The following is a 20,397-nucleotide window of genomic DNA, read 5'->3' as shown; positions in this document are numbered from 1 at the left end:
CAATCACCATCTGCAGTGATTTTGGAGCCCCCAAAAATAAAAGTCTGCCACTGTTTCCCCATCTATTTCCCATGAAGTGATGGGACCAGATGCCATTGTTTTCTGAATGTTGAGCTTTAAGCCAACTTTTTCACTCTCCACTTTCACTTTCATCAAGAGGCTTTTGAGTTCCTCTTCACTTTCTGCCATAAGGGTGGTGTCATCTGCATATCTGAGGTTATTGATATTTCTCCAGGCAATCTTGATTCCAGCTTGTGCTTCTTCCAGCCCAGCATTTCTCATGATGTACTCTGCATATAAGTTAAATAAGCAGGGTGACAATATACAGCCTTGACGTACTCCTTTTCCTATTTGGAACCAGTCTGTTGTTCCAGGTCCAGTTCTAACTGTTGCTTCCTGACCTGCATATAGGTTTCTCAGGAGGCAGGTCAGGTGGTCTGGTATTCCCATCACTTGAAGAATTTTCCACAGTTTATTGTGGTCCACACAGTCAAAGGCTTTGGCATCGTCAATAAAGCAGAAATAGATGTTTTTCTGGAACTCTCTTGCTTTTTAAAAGGCTATGTAAAACATGTGAGATATGTTCCAAGAATAAAGAGACTGCAAGGACCTGAAGTGGGAACAGCTTGATGTGGTTAAGGAACAGCAAGATAGCCAATTTGGACAGAGTGGAAAAAAGGAGGGGAAAGTGACAAGAAATGAAGTCAGAGAAACAAACAGGCACAGGGATATCAAACAGGACTTTGTGGTGAAGATTTGCATTTTATTCTAAGTGTGATGGTAAGGCTGCTTCCCAGGTGGCGCTAGTGGTAACGAACCCTCCTGCCAATGCGGGGGACCTAAGAGATATGGGTTCGATCCTGGGTCAGGAAGATCCCCTGGAGGAGGCCACGGCAACCCAGTCCAGTATTCTTGCCTGGAGAATCCCAAAGACAGAGGATCCCAGCTGGCTACAGTCCATAGGGTCACAAAGAGTCAGACACGACTAAAGTGTTTAGCAAACACACACATTGGTAAAGCTACTGGAGGATACAGAGCAAGAAAATATAACCAAATTTAGGAAACAGCATAATCTATGCTAAGGATCCTTCCTAAGAAATTTAAGGCAGAACTCTAAGGAAACCAAAACATTCTATCCAGTTACATAATAAATTCAGCTATTCGTTATAGGGGAAAATTAGTCACTCTATAATAACTGAAAATAAGACAAATACGAACTGTTAAGAACAGTTTAGAAAAGTTAAATCATTACAGCTACCAGAATATAGCAAGATATTTCTTGGTAATATTTCATGAATTATTTCTCATTTCATGTGTATTTGCTCATTTTGATTTAAAGAAAGTATGCCTTTATTTTTGTGTGTGTGTGAGGAAAAGTACGCTTTTAAAACTCCATTTCAAATTTGGTCAATACAGAAAGGATAATACAACTATTTTACAGATCTGTTTCTCAACAGCAGCATTATTAATTTAAGCTATCACTTATCAGCATTTTTAACGAAATATTTATTCTTTAAGAATGATAATTTTACTTCTTCATCCTTATCTCTGAATTTTTATTTGCCATATGTATATATCCAAGTAGAGAATAAATTAAAATTGGCTAAATATTTTTAGGGGTCTAACATTTTTTCTTTTACTGGAAGACAGTCTCAGCACAATGTAGAGGCAGCAATTTCTACTCCTAATAAATGCTCAACAATCTGTTATTTTCAAAGATATGTAATGAAATACTGAGTTCAAAAATGAAGGAATGAAAATACTCATTTCAAAAATAAGATAATGAAATTAACTGAAAACTAAAACTGAGGTTTGACAGGAATACTTTATTAGCACAGACTGGGATAAGAAGCCCACAATCAAGCTAAGCTTATATTTTCAATTAAAATTAAACTAGAAAAGGAAAATAAATAATAAAATTGTATATCTATAGTCAACATTGCCAAAGGCCAGGATCATTTTTAAAAACAAATTAATTAATGTCATACAAAGGAAGATATTCTGATAAAATTAATAGATTAATTCAGAAAAAAAAGTATATGTGTAAAGCTTTATTTACCTGTGAAAAAAGAAATCCATATATTTTTTCTGCAAATAAAGTAATTTTAAAAAATATTTTACTGGACTATTCCTAGTTTTACAACAACTAGACCTTTTCATTAAAATTTATAGAATATAATTTTTTAGAAGGAAATGCATCTAACCTTGTAATTTTGATTCAATTCCATCTTTGTTCAATCCAGATGCAAAACCTATTTAAGTTATGAAAATTTATTAAAAATAAAATAGAATGAGATTTATTCATCCTTAGAGGCTTACTTTGATACCCCAGTTAACTAGAAAAGAGTAGTCTAACTAAATCTTAAATAGAAGAAAAAAGTACCTTAAAGTTAAAAAAAGGCTTAAACATCTATAGAAAATAACTATTGTTGTGAAATCCTTTCAATATCAAATGGCTTTCTTTTGTTAATTTTACTGTATAACAGTGACCAGGAATACTATATGTATTTTTTCCTCTTACAGATCTGAAACTTTTGAACCTGTGGAATTAGAATGGTATTATAGCAAGTCAGGTTTTAATTTTATATTCTGCAATTCCAAGTATTTTTACTTTATAATCTTTACCACATGAAAGAACCCTCTAGAAGCAACATAACCATAAATGTTAGCTTTAGAAGGAAGATGAAAATTCCAACAGCAACAATATTATCATATATTTTGGTTTGAACACCAGTTTGGACAAAATTCAAAAATTGTTTTTGATTTTAGCCACCAGGGAAGCCCTTTAACTTATTTTAAATAATTCTAAGCATTTTAAAAATTTTTACTGGAGACAATTTTTTTCTAAAAGGTCTATATTTTACGGTGTTGATTTCAAGCCTTATTAAAAGACTAGAAGTAAAACAGATAAAGATTTCTCATGTTTGTCTAATCTTGCCTCTAAATGTATTTGTTATAGTTGTTACTTTTATTTCTGCTACCTTTTAACTTCTATAATCTATTCTGTGACCTATTAGTAAAAAATAGGCCCAAATGGCTTGATAAAATTATTACTCTTCAAAATCAAAGTAACAAACCATAATGAGATGGATTTTTCAAGGCTCTGATATAAAGCAAGGTTGATCGTATCCATTCCAAAGCAATATTCACGTTTGTGATGGTATGCAATACTATCTCTGCATTTAAATGCTCAATAAGATGTCTGTGCAAACTAATGGGGGAAAAAAAACTTTTCATTAGTATTATGCATTTCAATGTCATAAAACTCATTGTTTAGAATAATATTTGATAATTTAATGATATAGTTGACTATAACTGAATACTATTGCTACTTTAATAATTCAGGAAAGTTAACTTAATTTTCAAAAATATGAGTAAACCTTAATGTCAGTTTAACTTTTCAAAAGTTACAGATTTCTTTCTACTCCATGACTCTAGAAAACAATATTGCTTAAAAAAAAAAAGGCTGGGGAATAGATTACATCCTATTTTCCCCAGGAGTATTATAATCAAACACTTTACTACAAGGTCTCAGGGTTCCTGTCTTCTATTATTATGCAAATTTAAAGATGTGAAAATTATATTCCTCTCATTACTAATTTGGCCTTTATAACAAGAATACATGCAACTGCATGCTGATAAACAATGCTAAACAACTATTACACTGTCTTTTTCTAACTATTAATTTCTTAAAAGAATAAACTTTCTAACTAGGTTATTGAAAAATTCCAAGAAAATGGCCTTAGAAAATCCCTAATCTATTAAAAGGAAAAATACAGGATACATTAACATTATTTTTTGGAATATTTTACATATTACCTGCTTTCTATAGTGTCACTGCAAGCAAGCATTTGAATATACTTCTCTTTTGTGCTTAACCGAGTCATAATAACTGCAGTGGCTGTAGTGTCAAACTGGAAGAAAAGAAAAAGAGAGAGAAATTTAATAAAGAAAAGTATATGTTCATACCAGTTTTCTTCAATAACTCAAGATTTTCATTTTATATTAAACAATTCCCTGTCTTAAACAACAGGTCAAAAAGACCTTAAAAATGCTTCTGAATTGAATGTTAACTGAAAATTTACCTTAAAATCCTCCCAACAGTATAGACATATAAAAATACCACTTTGGTTGCAATATAACAATTTTGGCAATAGTAAAACCAAAACAAACTTAGGTAACTGGTTAAAAGCTGCAAGATTTAGTGTAATTCACATATAATCTAAATTATCCTATAAAAATTATAAATTTGTGTAACATAATATTTTGGTATTCTCTGAAAAGATATTCCTCCTAAATTTTACCTTAGTCCATATATGAATGACTTTTTTATTCAAGAATTTGTCAGATTAGGCCATGTTTTATAATGTATATGGGCTGATTTTTAATTGTCACAATATCTGGGGACCACTACTGGCATTTGTGATAGTATCCAGGGATGCTACATGTTCTGCAATGTACGAGTCCTATGGAATGAAAAACAGTCCCATCCAAAATGCCATTCAGTATAAAAAGCAAACAAAACAAAACAAAAAAATCCCCAAAGCCAAAAAAAAAAAAAAAAAAACCCCAAAACCCTGTAACAGCATATACATTCACAGACTCAATCACTTATCAACAAGTAGGAGTTAGAGGGAGTGAAGGGAGTACTTGAGACTTGTGAAGGGAGTTATGTGGGACTTTGATGAGACTTGTTTACTTCTACTCCTCCATGAAAGTAGTAGATTTTCTTAGTTACATTTATTTTCAAACCTACTTTAAATGTGAAATATTAATCTTTTGTTTAACAAAGAATACACATTTCTTTTTGCTTTTTACACTGTCTTTATTATTTTATTTTTTTTCATTTTACATTGTCTTTAAAATGAATTACAAAAAAGTGAAATACTGTCACTTACTTGAGGTCGACCAGCTCTACCAATCATCTGTAGAATATCTGTTTCACTGTATTCTTCAAACATTCCTCCAGCATAATGCATTGTAGATTTTATAACCACTAGGTGAGCAGGCAAATTGACTCCCATGGCTAAGGTACTGGTAGTAACTGTATCAAATTAAAGAATACTACTTTTAAGTCATATAACTTTATTGTTTCAGGTAAAAGTTTTCTTATAAAAGAACATTTTTATAAATGTATAACAATAAAAACTTAAATATAGGAAATTCAGAATAAAAAGAAAGAAAAGAACATCACTATGTAAAATAATATATCTTAAAGCTGAAAAACTAATTCTTACTTTTCAAACTGCAGTATTTGCTAAAATAATAAAGAACTAAAACTGCAAGAGAGTTTACTGTAGCACATATTTGTATGGGTAGTTATAATTTAGATTCTTGGAAGAAAATAGAAATAAGTAAGAATACCTGAGTTTTTTCTTTTTTTCCCTTAAAATAGTTTCCAAAAGATCTTACAATATCCACAAGAATATGTTTTACTTACAAAGAACTGGTATATCTCCAACAGTAAAAGCTCCTTCAACTACTTTTCTATCTGACAGTTCCATACCAGCATGATGATAAGCAACACCATGTATTAAGATATCTACAAAAGAAAAATGTCATCTGTCATGTACTTTTAAAGTTAATTAGTAATTGGCTCCTTTTATCTATAGGTGAAAATATGATTTAGAAATTATCTCTAAACTTACCTCTCAGTTTTGAATCTTTTATGGAATATGCACACTTGTGTAACCTATTTAAAAAACAAAAAATTATTGAGTTTTTCCTATTAGCATCAAAAACTTGGATACTGTATTACTTAATTATTTTGAAGATTACAGATATCAAAATATGTTTATAACATCATTTTTCAAAAACCATCTTCAACAAGTAGAGACTACCTAACTTTCACACTGAGAAGTCCCTAATTTTACAACTAGGCAAAACAAAAACAGAAACCCCTAGATAATCCAATTTTTAAAAGGGCAGAGGACCTGAATAGACTTTTTTTTTCAAAGATGACATACAAATGGACAACAGGATAAGAAAGGTACTCAACATCACTAATCATTAGGGAAGTGCAAATCAAATCGACAATGAGACATCACCTCACACCTGTCAGAATGGCTATTATCAAAAAGACAACAAATAACAAGTGCTTGTGAGGATGTGGAGGGAAGGGAATCCTTGTGCACTGTTGGTGGGAATATAGCAAATGCAGCCACTATGGAAAACAATATGGAGATTTCACAAAAGTTTTAAAATAGAACTACCATATGATCCAGCAATTTCATTCCTAGGTATTTATTCAACAAAAATAAAAACACTTAATTCAGAAAGATATACGCATCCCTATGGTCATTGCAGCATTATTTACAATAGCAAAGATATGGAGTCAATGTGTCCAACAATAGATGAATGGATATATAAGATGTGGTATACACACACACACACACACACACACACACACACACACGTGGAATATTACTCAGTAATAAAAAAGAAATGAAATCTTGCCATTTATTTGTAACCACACGGATAAACTTAGAGGGTATTATGCTAAGTGAAGTAAGTCAGATAGAGAAAAGCAAAAATTATATGATTTTCCTCTTATGTGGAACCTAAAAAGCAAAACAAATGAACAAACACAGAATAAAAATAGAGTAATAGAAACAAAACAAACAGGTGGTTGCCGGGGGAGAGGGAAGCAAAGAAATGTGTAAGGGAGATTAAAAAGAACAAACATACAGTTACAAAACATGAGTCATGGGTACAAAATGTAAAGTGTGGGAATACAGTCAATAATTATGTATCAATATTACCTTATATAGTGACAGATCATTATGACGATCATGACAATCGTCACTAGACTTATTATGACGATAATCTTGAAATGTATAGAAAACACCAAATCACTCTGTTGTAGAACAGGGACACTGACCCCACAGTGTTGAAGGTCAATTATACTTCAAAAAGGAACAAACAAATTCATGGAAAAAGATGGTGGGGAAGGGGAACTAGATGAAGGTAGTCAAAAGGCACAAACTTCCAGTTATAAGATAAACAGGTTGTTGTTGTTTTCAGTCATTAAGTCATGTCCAACTCTTTGAGACTCGTGGACTATAGCACATCATCTTCCTCTGTCCTTCACTATCTCCTGGATTGCTCAAATTCATGTCCACTGAGTTGGTGACACTATCTAACCATCTCATCCTCTGCCATCCCCTTCTCCTTTTGCCTTCAATCTTTCCCAGCATCAGGGTCTTTTCCAATGAGCTGGCTCTTTGAATCTGTTAGCCAAAGTACCAGAGCTGTGCTTCAGTAACAGTCCTTCCAATGAATATTCAGGACTGATTTCCTTCAGGACTGACTGGTTTGATCTCCTTGCAGTACAGAGGACTCTCAAGCATCTTCTCCAGCCCCACAATTCAAAAGCATCAGTTCTTTAGTGCTCAGCCTCCTTTGTGGATCAACTCTCATTTCCATGCATAAGTACTGGAAAAATGATAGCTTTGACTATACGGACCTTTGTCAGCAAAACAATGTCTCTGCTTTTTAATATGCTGTCTAGGTGTGTTATAGCTTTCCTTCCAAGGAGCAAGCATCTTTTAATTTCAAGACTGCAGTCACCACCAGCAGTGATTTGGGAGCTCAAGAAAATAAAATCTGTCACTGCTTTCACTTTTTCCTGTCTATTTGCCATGAAGTGATGGAACCAGATGCCTTAATTTTAGGTTTTTTTAATGTTGACTTTCAAGCCAGCTTTTTCACTCTCCTCTTTCACCCTTATCAAGAGGCTCTTTAGTTCCTCTTCACTTTCTGCCATTAGAGTGGTATCATCTGTATATATGAGGTAGTTGATATCTCTTCTTAATCTCTTCTGCTTCTGGTAGGTTCTTACCAGTTCTGTCCTTAATCATGCCAATCCTTACATGAAATGTTCCCTTGATATCTCTAATTTTCTTGAGATCTGTCTTTCTCATTCTATTGTTTTCCTCTATTTCTTTACATTATTTAAGAAGGCTTTCTGATCTCTCCTTGTTATTATCTGCATCTCTGCATTCAGATGGGTATATCTTTTCTTTTCTTTTTTTTTGGGGGGGGGAGTATATCTTTTCCTTTCTCCCTTGCCTTTTGCTTCTCTTCTTTCCTCAGCTATTCATAAAGCCTCCTCAGACAACCATTTTGCCTTCTTGCATTTCTTTTTCTTTGGGATGGTTTTGGTCACTGCCTCCTGTACAATGTTATGAATCTCCATCCATAGTTCTTCAGGCACTCTGTCTACTAGATTTAATCCCTTGAATCTATTTGTCACCTCCACTGTATAATCATAAGGGATTTGATTTAGTTCATACCTGAATTGCCTAGTGGTTTTCCCTACTTTCTTCAATTTAAGCCTAAATTTTACAATAAAGGAGCTCATGATCTAAGCCACAGTCAGCTCCAGGTCTTGTTTTTACTGACTCTATAGAGTTTTTCCATCTTTGGCTACAAAGAACATAATCAGTCTGATTTTGGTATTGATCATTTGGTGATATCCATGTACAGACTTGTCTCTTGGGTTGTTGGGAAAGGGTGTTTGCTATGACCAGTGTGTTCTCTTGACTAAACTCTATTAGCCTTTGTCCTGCTTCATTTTGTACTCTAAGGTCAAGCTTGCCTGTTCTTCTGGGTATCCCTTGACTTCTTTTGAATTCCAATCCTTTAAGATAAAACTATGTCTTTTCTTGGGGTTAGTCTAGAAGGTGTTGTAAGTCTTCATAGAACTGTTAAACTTCAGCTTCTTTGGTATCAGTGGTTGGGGCATAGACTTGGAGTACTGTGATGTTGAATGGTTTGCTTTGGAAATGAACTGAGATCATTCTGTCTGTTTTGAGATTGCACCCAAGACTGCATTTTGGATTCTTCTGCTGACTCTGAGGGCTAGTCCATTTCTTCTAAGTGATTTCTGCCCACAGTAGTACATGTAATGCTCATCTAAATTAAATTTGCTAATTCCCATCCATTTTAGTTCACTTACTCCTAAGATGTTTAATCTTGCCATCTTCTGCTTGACCATGTCCAATTTACTTTGATTCAAGGACCTGTATTCCAGGTTCCTAGGCAACCTTGTTCTTTACAGCATTGGACTTTACTTTCACCACTAGACACACCCACAACTGAGTGTTGTTTCTACTTTGGGCCAGTCGTTTTATTCTTTCTAAAGCTATTTATTAGTAATTGCCCTCCTTTCTTCCCCAGTAGCATACTAGATACTTTATGACCTGGAGGGGGCTCATCTTTCTGTATCATATCTTTTTGACTTTTCATACTGTCCATGGGGTTCTCCAGGCAAAAATACTGGAGTGGGCTGCCATTTCCTCCTCCAGTGGACCAATTTTTGTCACAACTCTTCCCTATGATCCATCCATCTTGAGTGGCCCTGCATGACATGGCTCATTAAATGTAGTTTCATTAAATTACACAACCCCCTTCACTGTGACAAGGCTGTAATCTATGAAGGGGAAGATAAATAGTTACTGCTGCTGCTGCTAAGTCGCTTCAGTCACATCCGACTCTGTGCGACCCCATAGACGTCAGCCCACCAAGCTTCCCGTCCCTGGGATTCTCCAGGCAAGAACACTGGAGTGGGTTGCCATTTCCTTCTCCAATGCATGAAAGTGAAAAGTGAAAGTAATGTTCAATATGATAAATATAATTAACACTGCTTCATGTTATATATAGAAGTTGTTAAGAGAGTAAACCCTAAGAGTCTCATCACAAATGAAAAACATTTCTATTTCTTTAATTTTGCATCTATAGGTATGGATGACAAATATTCACTAAACTTAATGTGGTAACCATTTCATGCTATATGTAAGTCAAATCATTATTTTCTATACCTTAAACTTATACAGTGCTAGATGTCAATTATATCTCAATAAAACTGGGAAAAATAAGGAAATGAATAAGTATAAATAAAACCATCCAAAAAAAGAGGGAAAACCCCCAAAATCTCAGGAAACACTTTCACTACGAGAATACTACCAATTAACTTCCTGAAGTTAACTAAATTTTTTCAAAATGTAAAAAATTCTTAAATTTAAATACATGATACACAGAAAAACTATTTTTAAAAAATCTATGGAGACCAAAGTAAACAAAATGTTGGGTATGTTAGACAAGTTTAGAAACCTTAGTAACAGAATCTTGGATAGAAAGAACCCCTAGAATGTTAACATTTAATAATTAGGTAGAAGAAGTGAAAATGGACTGAGATGGAGTAGAAAGCAAAATAGGAAGAAACATAGTAGACAGTGATCATGAAAACACACAGACTGGTGTTTTTAAATAAGGTAGGAGTGGTCAAATGTGTTAGAGGCTCCTGAGAGATGACTTGACAAGATTGGCTTTAGTAAACGATACAACATGGATTGGAAGTGAGTAAAAAAATGAAGAAATATGAATAATCTTTCAAATAGGGCTATGAAATAAAGAAGACAGGATCAACAGTTGTACTAAGATTCATTGTCTTATTAATCCTCCAAATTACTATTATCTTTATTTTACAGATAAGGAAGCAAGCTTGGGAAAGTCAAGTAACTTGAAAAGGTCAACCCAGTTTTCTCATCTCATTTACGTTATCCCTGAAAGTCTTTCTACATACAAGAAAATATTTTAAAATATACCTCTGTTTCTGTTCCACAGTCATAATAAATTTTGCATCTTTCACAAGAACCGAAGCAGCCTGTTGCACACCTTTCCTTGTTGCACAAAACTAAAAACGAATGAATAATTTTTATATTAATCATATTAAAAATTAAACATTACATTAAAAAATAATCAACCAACAATCCATACCACAAGTGTGGGTTTCTGATCAGAGTACGTTTGTATAATACTGGCAATTTTGTAGTTGAGGGTTAAATCAAACTTGAATTCAGTTTGGTTATCACTGCTGGGAAACCCAAGAACCACTTTCCGAAGTTTCACTGGTCTATGTCTCTCATCCATTTTCAGACATACAGCAGATCTTTCACCATCTGAAAGCCATTCTGCAATCTTTAAATGACAGAAACACACACAATGAATTTTTTTCTAGTAAAGTTTTATGGCTAACATGCCCAATTACAGATCACCTTAAAGTCAAGGTATAAAAATATTTAGTCAAGTAGTCTTTTTCAACATTACATATTTTAAAGATACTATTCAATTGATATATTGGTAAATATTTTCAATTAGCAGTGTTTCAAGATTACACCCACTTTTTAACATGATAAACTTTCAATTATTATTATTTTGTTTTAGTTTCCTTCTATAGAGTCTAAATTAAAACTAATTTCAACAAAGAAATTTAATTTCTCAGTAGCACTGTAACTTCTTTGCTATTTTTCAGATATATTTCAGATATATATTTCAGATATTGCTCAGATATACCTGACACTTCTTTTGTGTTATACTGAATACTAGCTGAATAGTAGCAAAGTAATGATTGGCAAAGGCTGGCAAAGGTTGACAACTTTTCTAAACACAGAACAAATAAACACTTGTGAGATGGAAATGCCAAAAGCATATTTCAGACTCAATTCTAGAGTCCTTAGTTAATTTCTGGAAACTGTGGAGAGCAATCCTTAACTTCACATAGACTGGTTAGGCTTCATGTTCTGCTCTGAAACAGTTTCTTTGACAGGAAGATTAATGAGTTTCTAACTGCATAGGAAAGAATTATTAAAACATCTTCAAGGCTCTCATAGGTACGGATGAGAACAAGAATTTACAATTTGAGAAGGCCAAGGATAAAGGCAAAACTGAGGAACAGGACTTATAGAAAGAGACAGATGGTGTTCACAGAAGTAATGATTATCACGAAGGGGAAGACAGTTTCAAGAATTAGAGTACTGATATTTAGTAATTGCTTACAAATCAATATAAAAGTTTAGTATCCCAATGTGAAAAAGGACAAAGTCTATGACCTGACAAGTTGCAAAACAAAAAGAACTTAAAGTGATTGACTAAAATATTAAAAATATTTACTTCAGTAGTAATCAAAGCAGTACAAAATTTTAAAATAAGGTACCATTTTCAATAACAAATGAGAACTATTTATAAGTAATAATAACAATAATTGCATTATATTATCCAGTGTTAGACTACAGATAAATAGCTAATGGTAGAAGTATAAATGAATATAACATTTATTGACATGGAAACACTTAAAAGTAGCATGTAAGTCATAAATGAGTATGCATATTATGAATTCATCAATACATCTAGAAGGACAAATGCTGGTTTTTGTTGTTTATACATACTTTAAAATTTTCTCCATTAGTTTTGAATATAAGCAAAACAAGTTGTCATTTTAAAAATAAAAATGATTAATTGTGTTAGAGTAAAGGCAAAATTTTACACTGGATTAGAGAATACTGTATAGCAGGTTTTATGAAAACAATTTCTAAGAATTAGGTGAGGGAACAAGTCACCTTACAAGTAGGCTGTTAAGTAAATAGGAGTGAGAAAGCAGAGGGAGACTGTCCTATTTTTCAAGCTTGCCAAAAAACTGAAGAAAAAAGTAGGACATGTATTTGTCATAGAGAGTATAATATTGCACAATTATTTCTTTACCTGTTCGTGTACCCTATTAACTTTGAGATCCTCCTGAAGAGCAGGGTCTATATGTTTTCACTTTTGCATCTATTAAGAGTGCCTACGACAATTCCAGGCAAATAGAAATGGGGGAGGTGGGTGGCAATCATTCAACTAATACTAATTATTTTTATTCTCTATCATATTTGCTAGACAACTAGAGTCAGCTGGTTACAACAATCATATTAGCCAACTTTTTATGAAATGTTTAAAATCCATGAAATTATGACTTTTAGATACTAATAAACAATGGACTTGCACCAAACATACTTTATTAAATCCACTCAACCAAATTTCACGGCCTTAATACTGTCATAGCTATGAGATAACCTTCCACAACATACCTTCCAATTAAATTGGTTAGGTGATTTACAGAAAAAAACTCCTCACTTTTCTCTAAGATCAAATATTTCACTAAGCCATAAAAAGAAAAACTGATAGATTAAAATTCTAGCTTACATCCTCAGCATTTGGAATCGTTGCAGATACAGCCACAAATCTCATTGGAATAATACTGTTGGTATTTTCTACAGCAGGAGATAAAATCTGCACAGTTTTCATTCTGCTGACTACAACTTCAAGAGTTGGTCCACGATTTTCATCTTTTACAACATGTACCTGAGAAAAAAATTAAGACTCATTAGCTAAAAACAAAAATCTATCTAGTCAACTAAAATGTAAAACAATATTAAACACACTTCCCTAAGAAAATAAGCATTTTCCCCTTGAAGGGATAAAGCACATATAGAGTTTGTCCATTCAAATCATCTCTTCATGTTTATATCTGAAAGTGAATAATGTGTTCACTACCTCATCAATGAGAAACAATCGAACCAGATGGACCAAAGAGTTGTCTCTCCATTTTCTAGTCATGCTATCCCATTTTTCCTAGGAAAAAAATGCAAGTGGTTTAATATGATAAGGAATTGTAATAAGTATTATTAAGATATTGATAAAATTTTAAGATATTACAGATGATGGGCAATATTTTAGTTAATATTGATGTCTTAAAAGTATCCAAAGAGACTTATGGAATTTTGATAATACTGTGTTTAAAAAACTGAACCCCCATTTATTTTTAACTTTTACTCAAAATTATAGTCTAATTACCCTTTTTAAGCTCTGCCAAGGTCCTCCCTCTATAATACATAACATTTGGATAAAAGAATACAGCAACAAGTATGATTATAAATTGTCCACAATAACAAACTGCCTATCCATATCTTTTGCCAATTTACTCCCTTTAATTGTTTATCTTTTACTTAATTGACTTGTTAGTGTTCCTTATATACCCTGAACAGTAGTACTTTTTGTTTGTTTGCTTCACATTGCAAATACATTCTTCTACTTTGTGTTTTCTTTTAGTTTTTATTCATGGTAAAGAGAAAGAGATATTTTCTAAAAAACAAAAAAATATATATAAATAACACCTACTGGAGTTGTCATAATAATATGGGCATGCTGAATCTCAAATAGGTCATCCATTACTGTATCTCCAGTGAGTTCTTTACAATTTAATCCTATTGGTCCAAATTTTTTTTTCCAATCATCAAAACGCTGACTACACAGGGCTTTTATTGGTGCCACTGCAATATAAGATATCCATTTTGAATGTCAGTGCAATTTAAAAATTATTTTCACAAATGTTAATAAAGTTAGCACACATCTAGATGCCACCTAATATTTATACATTAAAAGTTAATAACATAAACATATTCAGATATATAAAGTTAATCACTGAGCAGAACTAACAAGAGAAAATTGTAACTAATAGTGAAGAAAGGTAAGACAGGAAATTATCACCATTTATGATCATCGTCTTTTTTTAACCATGTGTATAAATTTGGGGGGGCTTCCCTCATGGCTCAGATAGTAAAGAATCCACCTGCAATATGGGAGACCTGGGCTCAATCCCTGGGTTGGGAAGATCCCTTGGAGGAGGGTATGGCAATCCACTCCAGTTTTCTTGCCTGAAGAATCCCCATGGACAGAGGAGCCTGGCAGACTACAGTCAACAGGGTTGCAAAGAGTCATGACATGACAGAATGACTAAGCACATATATTTTTTGATGAAAAAAATTTTAATATATATGTTAAAAAGGAGAGTAGAGGGAAATCTGGGAAAATATGTTTTGAAATCTGGGAAAATGTGTTTTGAATTCAATGGTAACAGGACCAAATGTGATATGGCTTTATTTAAAAAGTATGAGAAACTAAATAATAGGACTTCCCTGGTGGCTCAGACAGTAAAGTGTCTGTCTACAATGCAGGAGACCTGGGTTCAATCCCTGGGTTGGGAAGATCCAAATGTGATATGTCTTTATTTAAAAAGTATGAGAAACTAAATAATAATTCTTATGTCTTGAATTTGAACTTATTTCTTACTTTTACCTCAATGGGTTTTCATTATTATGATTAATTATTACTTTTTCAATATACAGATACTTACTGTAAACAATTTTAATGTTTGACCATGGCAATGGTACTTCCATTAACAGTCTTGTTATAGCTAGTTCAAACACTACAGTTTTCCCAGAACCAGTTGGAGCACAAATCACAAAATTCCTATCTGTATAAAGAAGCTAAAAAAATAAAATTTAATCAATCATAGGATAGAATTTTTGAATTCTCAGTTTGTTAGAAAATATGCCTTAGGAAGAGTCTATGGAATAATAGTTCAAACATATTAACTTCTAAACTTACTAAAATAAGCTTGCTTTACATCTGCCACTCTCAAAAATTAATACTATTAATAATTTATCATCAAGTTTTGTCAAAGTAATATGCTAGACCTAGAAGTAAATAATTTATTTAGCATTCAGAGACATTTTTATAAATCTAAACAACCCACCTATGAAAATTGCATGTGTTCATTTTTTTTTTTTTTCTTGAGGGGAGATTGGCCCTGGGGCTGTTGGGAGAAGTTTCAGGGACTCCCTCCGCACCCCAGCGGTGTCACCACTTTCTCAGCCCCTCTCGCTACTGAAGCCTGCATGTGTTCATTTAACAAACATTTTTTGAGCCCCTATAATGTACCAATCACTGATAGCACTAAGGACATAAAAGTGAATGTGATCTGGTCCTTGTCCTTAGAGAGCACACAATCCAGTAAGAAAAGGTAGACAGGTAAATAATTAAACAAAATACTTACATCATCAAAGGCTTTGGACTGTATATAATTGAAATATGGGAATTCTTTGAAAATACTTCTAAATTTAGCAGCTGAGAATGACATTAAGGAGTCAAATATTTCAAAATTTTAAAAAGAGGTTAATCAACTGAAAAATTAAATCAATATTGACTGACAATATTTAATTTCGAGGCTTTAATACTTGTATTTTGGCATCATAAGAAAGGAACAGACAGCTACAGAGGGAAGGATGGAGATGGCACCCAAATAGGCTCAACTTAAAGAAAGGATCAGTGAACTTAAAAGACAGGACATTGGGGTTAATGCAATCAGGGGAGCAAAACCAAAAAGATTGACAAAGAGTGAAATTAGCTTAAGGGACTTATGGAACAACATCATGTGGACCAATATACACATTATAAGGGTCCCAGAAGAAAAAGACATAAAACTTATTTAAAGAAATAATGTATGAAAACTATCCTAGCATGGGGAAACAGACATCCAGATCCAAAAAAATCCCAGAAATTACCAGAGAAGGTGAATCTCAAGAGACCCATATTGAAACACACAGTAATTAAATTGCCAAAAGTTAAAGACAAAGGGCTTCCCTGATAGCTCAGTTGGTAAAGAATCCGTCTACAATGCAAGAGATTCTGGTTCAATTCCTGGGTTGGGAAAATCCACTGGAGAAGGGATAGGCTACCCGCTCCAGTACTCTTGGGCTTCCCTTGTGGCTCAGCTTGTAAACAATCCACCTGCAATGCAGGAGCCCTAGGTTTGATCCCTGAGTTGGTTAAGATCCCCTGGAGAAGGGAAACGCTACCCACTCCAGTATTCTGGCCTGGAGAATTCCATGGACTATTCAGTCCATGGGGTCACAAAGAGTTGAACACAACTGAGCAACTTTCACTTTCACTTGCTGAACAAAAGAGAAAGAGAGAACCTTAAAAGCAGCAAGGGAAAAGCAACTCATTACAAAGAAATTCCCATAAGACTATGAGTGAATATTTCAGCAAAACCCTGGTGGAGCAGATTGTGGAATGATAATTTTTGGGTGTGGAAAGAAAAAAACTGCCAACCAATAATGTTTTACGTAGCAAAGTTTTTCTTCAATTCTGAAGAGGTTTTGCTAGAAAAAAAAACTGAAGGTGTGGCAGCACTTGCTGCCGCTGCGCCGTGCTGCACGTGCCGAGGGCTCCTGCAGCTGCTCGCGCGGAGCCAGAGAAGAACGGCGAGAACGAGATTGACACTTCTGCTCCCCGCCGCCGGACACTTACGTGGGACCCTTGCCCAACTCAGCCTCAGAGCTGTGCGTTAAAAAAAAAAAAAAAAAAAGCAGCCGCCGTCCCCTTTTGCAATATTGCAAGATAGGGGAAAAGCAGACCATGGTGAATCCGGACAGCACCTCCCAGCCGCCCCTGCTGACGGCCAGCTCCCTTTCCTGGAAGCTGTGCGCAAGCTGCGGGGGCAAGATTGCAGACCGCTTTCTGCTCTGTGCCATGGACAGCTACTGGCATAGCCGGTGCCTCAAGTGCTCCTGCTGCCAGGCGCAGCTGGGCGACATCGGCACGTCCTGTTACACCAAGAGCAGCATGATCCTTTGCAGAAATGACTACATTAGGTTATTTGGGAATAGTGGTGCTTGCAGTGCTTGTGGACTGTCTATTCCCTGCGAGTAAACTCGTCATGAGGACCCAAGGCAATGTGTATCATCTAAAGTGTTTTACATGCTCTACCTGCCGGAATCGCCTGGTCCCGGGAGATCAGTTTCACTACATCAATGGCAGTTTATTTTGTGAACATGACAGACCTACAGCTCTCATCAATGGCCGTTTGAATTCACTTCAGAGCAATCCACTACTGCCAGACCAGAAGGTCTGCTAAAAGGTCAGAGTAATGCAGAATGCGTGCCTTCATCTTAGATCTTGTTTATCACAGGTGGATCCCCTGTGTCTTCAGTAGACAAGTCACCTTTGTAGCTAGCACCAGTGCCAGCTCCATGCCATTGCACCTTCTTTAGTCTTGATTGCTCTTCCCGCATTTATGGGTGTATTAAAATGACTGAATATGAACATTTCAGGACTCCGTGAACTTGAGCTAATGGGAGACTGTAGAGAAAATGAAAAAAGATCCACTGGAGGATATCTTTGGTGGGGGAAGGAGGGGAGGGAGCTTGGGAAGAGGGAAATGACTAATGAAGCTAATTAAAAGAAGCATTCAAATCTGCTTTCTACCCTCATTAACAATTAGCAGGGCACTGGCCAGAGTTTGTACCCTGTGTTTTACCTTAACAACATTCTGTTTGCTCTTTGTATATTTAAGTGTTGTAAGGAAATGTGTTTCAATCAAAACTGAACATGAGATAAAGGAAAGAGATGTGGCTTTTGTGATATTCTATCACAAACACTTTTATTGTATCTCTGTAAAATACATTGTATGTATACATATAAGTGTTTTTATCCTAATGTTGCTACTCCCATGGCAAAGACAAAAAAAAAAAAAATGGGAAAAAAAATCAGGCTCATAGCAGCTACTATGTAGAAATTTCCCACTTCTAATTTGCTAAATGAAAAAAAAAATCTTTTATTTGTGATATTTTCAGAGACATTTGCTCTAGTATGGTGTATTTAAATAATAAAAGCTTAAAAGAAAACAAAAAACAAAAAAAACTGAAGGTGTTGGTTACCACTAGACCAGTTTTACAAGAAATGCTAAAGGAAATTCTTCAAGCTGAAATGAAAGGATGCTAATTAGTAAAGGTAGTTAATCACTTACAACTCCAGTATAATGGTTAGAAGATAAAAGTACTGTATCTATAATAATTTATTATTGGATACACAATATTAAAAGATATAAATTGTGGCATCAGAAACAAAATGTGAGGGAGTATAAAATTGTAGAGCTTTTGTATGTGTTCAAATTTTTTATCAGTTTAAAAGAGACTGTTAAAACTATAAGACTTTTTAATGGAAGTCTCAAGGTAACTACAAAACAAAACTCTACAGTTGATACAAAAGATAAATAGAAAAGAGCAAGAACACACCATTACAGAAAATCATCAAATCACAAAGGAAAAGAACAACAGAAGAAAGAAGCAACAGAACACAAAATGTCAAAATACATTAAAGTGGCAATAGTAAGTCCATCTCTATCAATAAATACTTTAAAGGTAAATGGAATAAATTTTCTAATTAAAAGACATAAAAGTGGCTGAATGGACTTAAAAAAAAAACAGGACTAACTTATTTGCTACCTACAAGAGATTCATTTCAGCTTTAAGGATACACATAGTTTGAAAGCAAAGGGATGGAAAAAGATATTCTATACAAATGGAAATCAGCACATAGTAAAGTAGCTCTACTTATATCAGCAAAATAAACTTAAAGACAAAAACTGTCATAAGAGACAAAGAGGTCATTATACAATGATAAAGCAGTTAATTCATCAGGAAGATAGAGCAATTGTAAATACTTATGCAAACCAGACATTGGAACACCTAAATATATAAAACAAATATTAACAGATTTGAAGAGAGAAATAGACAGCAATACAATAATAGTAGGGACCTTCAAGATGCCACTTTCAACAATGGATAGATCATCCAAAAAGAAAATCAGCAAGGAAACACTGGACTTAAACTATGCCTTACACCAGATGGATCAAACAACTATACACAGAGCATTCCTTCTAGCAGAAACAGAATATACATTCTTCTCATGTGCCCATAGAACATTCTCCAAGATAGATCATAAGTTAGGGCACAAAACAAGTTTTAATAACGTTTTAAAAGAAGACTGAAATCATATCATGCCCCTTGTCCAATCACAATAACACAAAACTAAAAACCAACTAAAAGAAGAAAATTGGAAAATTCACAAATATATGGAGATTAAACCACAAGCTCCTGAACAACCATTAGGGTTAAAGAAGAAATCAATAGGGAACATACCTTGAGACAAATGAAATGAAAACATAATATACCAAAATTTATAGGATCCAATAAAAGCTGTTCTAAGAGGGAAGTTTATAGTGATAAGTACCAAAATTAAAAAAAAAGTCACAAACAATCTAACTTCACACCTCAAGAAACTAAAAAATGAGGAACGAAATAAGTCCACAGTTAGCAGAAAAAGGAAATATCAAAGATTAGAGGAGAAATAAATAAAAAGAAACACCAGAAAAACAACAGAAAAGGTCAATAAAGAATACATTTATTCTGAAGAATAAACTTAAGTAAAAAGATCTGTATGTTGAAAATTATAAGACATTGATGAAAGAAATTGAAGATAAAAATAAATGGAAAGATATTTCATGTTCATGGATTCAAAAAGTTAATATTGCTGTAAGTCCACACTACTCTAAGTGATCTACAGATTCAATGCAATCTCTATCCAAATTCCAACTGCATTCTTCACAGAAATAGAAAAACAAATAAAAACTCATAGAAAACCACTAAAGAAAAAAAAAAAAAACACATCTAAAGCAATAAATACTAAAAAAGAACAAAGCTCTCCAGCCTTGTTTCCATAATATGCCCTGATTTCAAACTATATTACAAAGCTATGGTAATCAAAACAGTATGATATTGACATTAAAAACAGACATATAGATCAATGGAACAAAATATCCAGCCCAGAAATAAACCTACGCCAATATGGTCAATTAACTTTCATCAAAGGAGCCATGAACTAGGAACAGATAATCTC

The 20,397-nt window shown here is 33.9% G+C and overlaps 1 protein-coding gene and 1 pseudogene across 1 annotated transcript in view; one reads left to right on the top strand and one right to left on the bottom strand.

Annotated features, from left to right (window-relative positions):
- The window catches only part of HFM1 (helicase for meiosis 1), a 110,439-nt gene that overhangs the window by 67,754 nt on the left and 22,288 nt on the right, over positions 1-20,397 (bottom strand). The window contains exons 6-18 of the mRNA XM_070361997.1: positions 15,713-15,783; positions 15,011-15,143; positions 13,996-14,147; positions 13,372-13,449; positions 13,021-13,179; positions 10,780-10,980; positions 10,608-10,696; positions 5,649-5,692; positions 5,441-5,542; positions 4,899-5,044; positions 3,820-3,914; positions 3,078-3,211; positions 2,205-2,252 (exon numbers count right to left, since the gene is read on the bottom strand). Coding sequence (XP_070218098.1) covers positions 2,205-2,252; positions 3,078-3,211; positions 3,820-3,914; positions 4,899-5,044; positions 5,441-5,542; positions 5,649-5,692; positions 10,608-10,696; positions 10,780-10,980; positions 13,021-13,179; positions 13,372-13,449; positions 13,996-14,147; positions 15,011-15,143; positions 15,713-15,783 — 1,452 coding nt within the window. The remainder of the gene's footprint in view (positions 1-2,204; positions 2,253-3,077; positions 3,212-3,819; positions 3,915-4,898; positions 5,045-5,440; positions 5,543-5,648; positions 5,693-10,607; positions 10,697-10,779; positions 10,981-13,020; positions 13,180-13,371; positions 13,450-13,995; positions 14,148-15,010; positions 15,144-15,712; positions 15,784-20,397) is intronic.
- Positions 17,077-17,818, top strand: LOC102282823 (LIM domain transcription factor LMO4 pseudogene; annotated as a pseudogene).

The sequence above is a fragment of the Bos mutus genome, chromosome 3 (genome assembly GCF_027580195.1).
Source record: "Bos mutus isolate GX-2022 chromosome 3, NWIPB_WYAK_1.1, whole genome shotgun sequence".
NCBI classification, from domain to species: Eukaryota; Metazoa; Chordata; class Mammalia; order Artiodactyla; family Bovidae; genus Bos; species Bos mutus.
The sequence above is the reverse complement of the archived record's forward strand: the minus strand, read 5'-3'. Positions and strand labels throughout refer to the sequence as shown.